The sequence below is a fragment of the Jaculus jaculus genome, chromosome 4 (assembly GCF_020740685.1).
Source record: "Jaculus jaculus isolate mJacJac1 chromosome 4, mJacJac1.mat.Y.cur, whole genome shotgun sequence".
Lineage (NCBI taxonomy): Eukaryota > Metazoa > Chordata > Mammalia > Rodentia > Dipodidae > Jaculus > Jaculus jaculus.
The window spans coordinates 1,336,202-1,342,563 of NC_059105.1; the positions used below are offsets into that span (position 1 = coordinate 1,336,202).

At 52.9% G+C, this 6,362-nt stretch overlaps 1 protein-coding gene across 2 annotated transcripts; it reads right to left on the minus strand.

Moving 5' to 3' along the window:
* Positions 1-254: 254 nt before the first annotated feature.
* Positions 255-6,362, minus strand: Gpr35 (G protein-coupled receptor 35). Of its 2 annotated transcripts, none has more exons than XM_045147927.1 (2): positions 6,278-6,362; positions 255-2,310 (listed from the first exon to the last, which is right to left on the minus strand). In XM_045147927.1, the coding sequence occupies exon 2, from the start codon at positions 2,298-2,300 to the stop codon at positions 1,395-1,397; it is 906 nt and encodes a 301-aa protein (XP_045003862.1). In that variant the 5' UTR covers positions 2,301-2,310; positions 6,278-6,362; the 3' UTR covers positions 255-1,394. The 2 variants fall into 2 exon arrangements, with proteins under 2 accessions (XP_045003862.1, XP_045003863.1); XM_045147928.1 differs by lacking the exon at positions 6,278-6,362 and adding an exon at positions 2,833-2,844.

Below are 6,362 nucleotides of genomic sequence, written 5' to 3' on the forward strand. Positions count from 1 at the left end.
AAACCCTGTATAAAAAGAGAACTGATCAACACTGAAACATCTCTATCACACCTTCCAATCTCAGGGTCCACTGCAGAAGAGGTGGAGGAGAGAATGTAAAAGCTAGAGGAAGATTAGGACTCTTATAATGCAATCTCCCAGACAGAAATTGGTCTCAATATTCTTGACTTCACAGTGCCTAGAACTTCACAAGATTCTCATAATAGGAAAAGATGATGACATCAAAATAAAAGAAAGACCATGGAGAGAGGGAGGGGATATGATGGAATGTGGATTTGTGAAGGGGAAAGTGGGGGAGGGGAGGGAATTATCATGGTCTATTATAAGTATGGAAGCTGTCAATAAAAAGAGAGAGAGAGAGAGCAAGAACTGAGGGCTTTCTTCAATACCAAGATGCCCAGGACTTTGGGGACAGTGTGGCACAGTAAGCAGGGACTCCTGACTATTGGGCCTCCTGAGCCTGGAACCCTCCTGAGCACACATCTTCCTTTGCATAAAACCTGAAAAATGTTGGCAGCCACATGCCTGAAAGGATGGCCTTCCAGAAAACGGCTGCCATCCTTCTCAAACCTAGCAGAGGGTAGAGAGGTAGGGGTGGTACTGAGGACATCTAGTAGAGATGACAGAGATGGGTCTGAGCCCAGTGTCTCCAAGGCCAGTATCACAGCAGGTCCCTGGAAAGGTCTGGGCATTTATACCTAACTGGTTATCTACACTCATGAGGTAGGTGGGGTGGTTAGAAACCAGCCTAGGCATACTCACCTATGCCTGGACACCCCCTCTCTGTCTGGTTGGTACTTGGCCCCTACCTTAGCTGGCATAGCTTCTTATACTGCTCTGAAGAAGGGAGGAAGGGACAGTGCTCACTGGCAGACTTGGCCTTCCCTGCCACCCCCCCCCAGATGCCCTTGCCCCTCATCATTGAATCTGGGCACAGCTGGGTGTGCTGAACTAGTCACAACCTTGTCTTGCCAGAAAAGACACCTGTGGGCCTCCAGCATCCAGATATGTGGGGAGTTGGGCAGGTAAGAAGAGGTACAAGGATTCAAGGAAGGCCCCAAAGTACACAGCCGCTCGAAGAGTCCTCTGGGACAATGCCTCCTGCCCCTCTGAGCCATATGTTCCCTCCAGCCCTAGTCATTAGCATCAAAGCTCCACTCTGGTGTGGCAGGATTCCAGATCTGGAACATAGGTGTGTGTTCCTGTTCTGTTGTCCTTTGGGTTGGTCTTTTGGGTCTCAGTCCTCTGGCCTTGGCCTCTGTCCCTTCCCATGGGAGTGGGCAGCCACTCTGGGCCTCCTAGACTGCCCATAGGCCACAGTGAGTCCAGGCAAATTCTGGGGCTCCTTGCTACTGTCCCAGATTCCTTTGGTCCCCAGCACATGTGCATACCTCCTAGGAAAGGGTCAGGCTCTGGGAGTCATGACTCTTGTGGAGCCTGCTACTGGGGGATATGGCCAGCGTGGATGCATCTTGGAATTCTTTGGCCATGTAGTAGTAGCAGATGGCATCCAGGCAGCAGTTGGCATCAGAGAGCCTGCTGGTGATGGAGAGGGCTTGGCGGACTGTGCAGGAGTGCAGGCTCAGGGAGATCTGCACCGTTAGGACCACATGCAGGGGCAGGAAGCAGACAACGAACACAACCAGGTTGGCCCAAACCATGCGGGCAGCCTTGCTGGTGACCACTGCCTGCCCCATATCAGTGACAGGCCTCCGGGCCAGCGTGGTCACAACTTGCAGGGAACAAAAGACCACGATGGCCAGTGGCAGATAGAAGCCCAGCAGGGAGAACACAGTGGTGCTGAAGTTGTGCCGGGAGTGGCTCCTGAAGCAGAAGCCACCTTCCTGCAGCCCCAGGTGCCAGCGGACCACCAGGGAGCTCGCCACCACCACCCAGAGGGCCACACACACAGCCGCAGCCTGCCGTGGGGAGCGGAACCTTCGGGCCCACAGTGGGTGCCTCACAGCCACGTAGCGGTCCACGGCGATGGCAGTGACCAGGCTGATGCTCATGTACCTGTTGAGCAGGTAGGCACCCTGCGAGAGCTGGCAGAGTGGCGTGTCTGAGGTGTACTGGAGGGAGTACAGCATGAAGGGCAGCGAGCAGAGCAGACAGAGATCGGCCGCAGCCAGGTTGCTCATGTAGACGCGGGTCTCGGTCCACCGGTGCATGTGGCGGCAGAACACCCAGAGCGCCAGGCCGTTGAGCAGCAGGCCCAGCGCCAGCACCAAGGCTGAGTAGGCGAGGAAGACGTAGCTGACTGTGGAGGACCAGGGGAGGGAGTCGCACGTTTTGTTCATGGTCCCGGGGCTGCAGGAGGGGCAAGAGGTCAGCGAGAGCAGGTGGAGGAAGCAACCCCAAGAAAGGCCCGGGCACTGCCCCAAGCCTGCTTACTGAAGGGTTAATAGCCACCCCTGAAAACTAGAGGGAGCTAAAGAGTTCATAACTCTCCCCAAGACCAGCAGGCCATAAAGAGACGTCAGAAGCATGGCCTCGACAGGCCTGTCCACTTCCGAGTGATAAACTAACTGCCCTCAGCTCAGAAAACTGTGAGGGAACAGAAACTGTCTGGCGGGTTATCCTTCGGAGACAATTTGGCTCAAAAGCTTATTCTGAGCAAGGACATAAATAACTATAGTTCCTTTTCTACTTCCCTTTGACCTGCAAATGGTCCAGTCTGTTTTTCTTTTTTCTTTTTTTTTAATTTTTATTAGCATTTTCCATGATTATAAAAAAATATTCCATGGTAACTCCCTCCCTTCCCCCCACACTTTCCCCTTTGAAATTCCATTCTCCATCATATTACCTCCCCATCTCAATCATTGTACTTACTTATATACAATATCAACCCCAGTCTGTTTTTCTTAGGATCCTCCTTATAAGTTTGCACCTCAGCCTGGTCCAGTGCTTCAGCCTTCATCCCACGGGAAAGCTGAGGCCCCTCGCTGTTTTCTCTAAATAAAGAGTCTGTCTGTAGAGATCAAGACTGGTGTTCTCTTTCACTTTTCTCTTACACTTTCCTTACACTTACCTCTGGCCAAAGACTCAGGGATAGATGAGCTCCACACCCATCCACAAACCCCAAACTCCCATTTCCAAGGAAATCAGAGAAATAGTGTAAAGCTCAGTTGCCCAAAAGGCCTAACCCCTGCCCACTAGGTAGTCAGGAGACCAAGGCACCAGAGAATCTGGACAAGGCTGGAGTTGAGTGGCCAGCCCAGAACTAGAGGCATATGCCTCCCTCTTCCTCCCTCTCTTCCTCCCCCTCCTAGGACAGTTACTACAGGGCAGAAGGAAGTCAGGAGGAACTTCTGCAGGCTATGTTCCCTGGGATCCCAGTTCTTGAGAGCTTCCATCCTGGACAGTGACCAATGCCCACTGGTCTTCCTCAGAATGCAGCTTTCAGAGGTGCCCCCACCTATAGGCCTAAGAATCCCAAGGCTGTGCCCAGCACAGAGACTGGGCATCTTACTGACCTCCTGCCCCTCACTTGGTTCCAAGAAGCACCTATATTTAACTCATACCTGCACCCCAATGGAATGGTAAGCATTTATCTACCCTTTCCTTGAAGCAGAAGCCCAGAACAACAGGAAGTATAACTCAAGATCATGCCCTAGAAAGCTCTAGAACCTTCCTGAGTACCACCTCAGGTGTGTGTGTTCAGGTCTTGCCAACATCCTTCTGAGGCCTTATCCTGGGATCAGGATGTCTATTATGAACTCGGAAATACACAGCTCTGGTAGTCAGAGCCTTATTCCCCCAGGCCTTGGTTGTGCACAAAGGCTTCCATTGCCACTGTCATCAGGAGTGTCTTTGAGACAATGCTTAGCTGTCCATGCTGACCCCTTACCTCCCTTGCCCACTCTTCAAAATGGGGCCTGAGAGAGTCACTCAGCCCACTGTGGGGTCTGATATCCAGGACATGATGGCAGGTGGTGCAGCAATCGGACTCTAGACACCACTCATTTATTCCCGAGCCAGCCTTAGCTACCCCGTCATGGGAACACTAGTGTCTCCTGCACAGCATTAAGTGGGAATCAGCACTGGACCAGCAAGTGCTGAGCCCAGACACCTGGTCATGTGACCCAGCCCCTGGTTCCTCGCTAGACACCAGTAAAGGCTACAGGATTGGGGTGGGAGTCATAGGTTTCCTGAGCCTCCTTGTGGGACCTTCCCGCCACGGAGCTGAAAAGGAATGAAGGAGACTGGGTCCGCCAAGGAGGGCCGTGGCCAGGCTAGTCATCTGCCCTAGGAGCATCAATGGCCCTCCCCACACAGAGGAGGAAGACGCACCTCTCCTGTGACTGCACACTGGGAACGGGATGCTCTCCAGTTGGATCAGAGCTCATTTCCTTGTGGTGACCCCTAGGGAACCTTTGGGCCCACAATCCATTAGGGAAGTCGAGTGCATATTTTAATGGAAATAGATTATTCTGAAAGTTTATTCCACATCTACTGAATTAGAATGCTCCATTTACCATCAATTATGGTTTCTTGAGCTCAATTATGCTTTCTCTCTCACAGCACCCGGTTCCAAGGCCCCTGAACCAGGCCAAGATCCAAGGATCCCCTGGGAGCCCCTGGTATGGACTGTCGGATACTCTCTTCCTGTCTGCCCAGGAACAGGCCACCCAGAAACATCCTGTGAGGCTCTCAGAAGAACAAGTCCTGGGCACCTGCTCAGAACCCCGAGAAGCACCATGAACTGGGCAGGACAGGCCCCAGGTTCCTGAAATGAAGGGTCCCATAGCACCAGCCATGCCCACCTGAGGCCTCTGCATCAGAAAACCCAGCACTGCCCCATACATCTTATTTCCTTACTTGAGAGAGGTGGCCTGACTTCTCAGTCACCTGTACTCTGGGGAGGTGAGGAGGTCGGGCCATGGCTGGGTCCTGGATGTCCACTGGCACACAGTGCTGCATAGAGGCTTCTCATTCCATACCCAGGCTTGAAATTGTCAGGTTAGCTCAGCATGCCCAGTATTTTGTAGAATCAGGTTAAAACCTCTGCCTACAGTCTTTAAAATGTCCTATTTACAACACTGACCTCAAAGAAGAAGGCAAACTCCGCAAGAGGTCAAGGTGCACATGAAGCTGGGAAGAAATGCCCTGCTCAGGGAACCCTGGGCTCAGTCCTTCAGGGCACCTCCCCTGGAAGTTCAGGAAGTCAAGTCCCAGCCATAGCTACCACACATCACTGTCTGGACCCAGCACAGCACAGGGGACTGTGTCCAGGACATACCCAGCTGCCTTGGAATTGCAGGCCTGTTCCCCGCAACAGGTGCTCACTCAATGCTTGGTTTGGAGGAACAGTCAGGGACTGCTGTTTGGGGAAATGGTGACTTCCAGGCCAGGGCAAGGTGGAAGGACTGACGTGGGGAAAGAAGCCAGGGCCAGGCCTTCTCCTCCAGGGTGGACAGGACCAGAATACCCCAGAAGCAGACAGCCCCCTGTGAGAGAAGTCTGAGGAGGCTTGACCCCACTAAAGCTCCACCCCTTTCTGCCCTGCTGTCTGGATGAGGACTCACAGACCCACAACCGTCGGCCTAGAATCTGGACGAGGGACCCCGTTCACTAGGTGAGACCTGGGAGAAGGAGCGAGGCACTGTTGTCTGGGCACCTAGAGGACCTCAGACCAGGTGCCCTGGGGGTGAAGCTCCTCACAAGAATGGCCCAGGACCCACAGCAGGCATGTGACTGAGACAAATGTCACAAAACTTGCTGCTCACCTCAAGAGCCCAACATTCAGTTATTTTCTATTTTAGTTTTGAACCTTATCTCTAACCCTACAAACACCTACAAAACAGATTTCAGAATCACAAATGAGGTGGGCACATGAGTTATGTTGCACTTGCTATCCATGGGTGGGGGGGCACCCTCACAAAGGACAACATACTTGTCCTGAGAGCAAGCATTTCCACCAGCTCTTCCAAGAAGCCTACTTGGAGGACCCAGGTTCCCACCACAGCCTGAGCTATCTGATGGACCCCAACCCAGCCTCACTTAACCCCATCAGACAGACCCCATCACAGCTCCGCCTCATCTGACAGTTCCCATTATAGCCTCACTTCATCTGACAGACTTTATCATATCCACAGCTGTCTGAGAGACCCCATCAAACCAACTGTCTGGCACATCCCATCTCAGTCCCATCTCATCTGACTCCGTTATAACCCCAGCTGTCTGAGGCTCCATCATAGAGCAAGCTATGGGAGAGACCTCATCGCAGCACGCCCGGCCCAGTGTCGCTCAGTGTGAGACCCCTCCACAACCTTACCAACTCCAAGACACTCCTGCAGCCCCGGCCCATGTGGAGGCTCTGCTTACATCAGTCTTCACCTGCTGGCAGTGGGACTGGGAAA

Excerpts from the sequence above, each read along its gene's own strand:
- Gpr35 (XM_045147927.1), bottom strand. The coding sequence starts at position 2,300 with ATGAACAAAACGTGCGACTCCCTCCCCTGGTCCTCCACAGTCAGCTAC.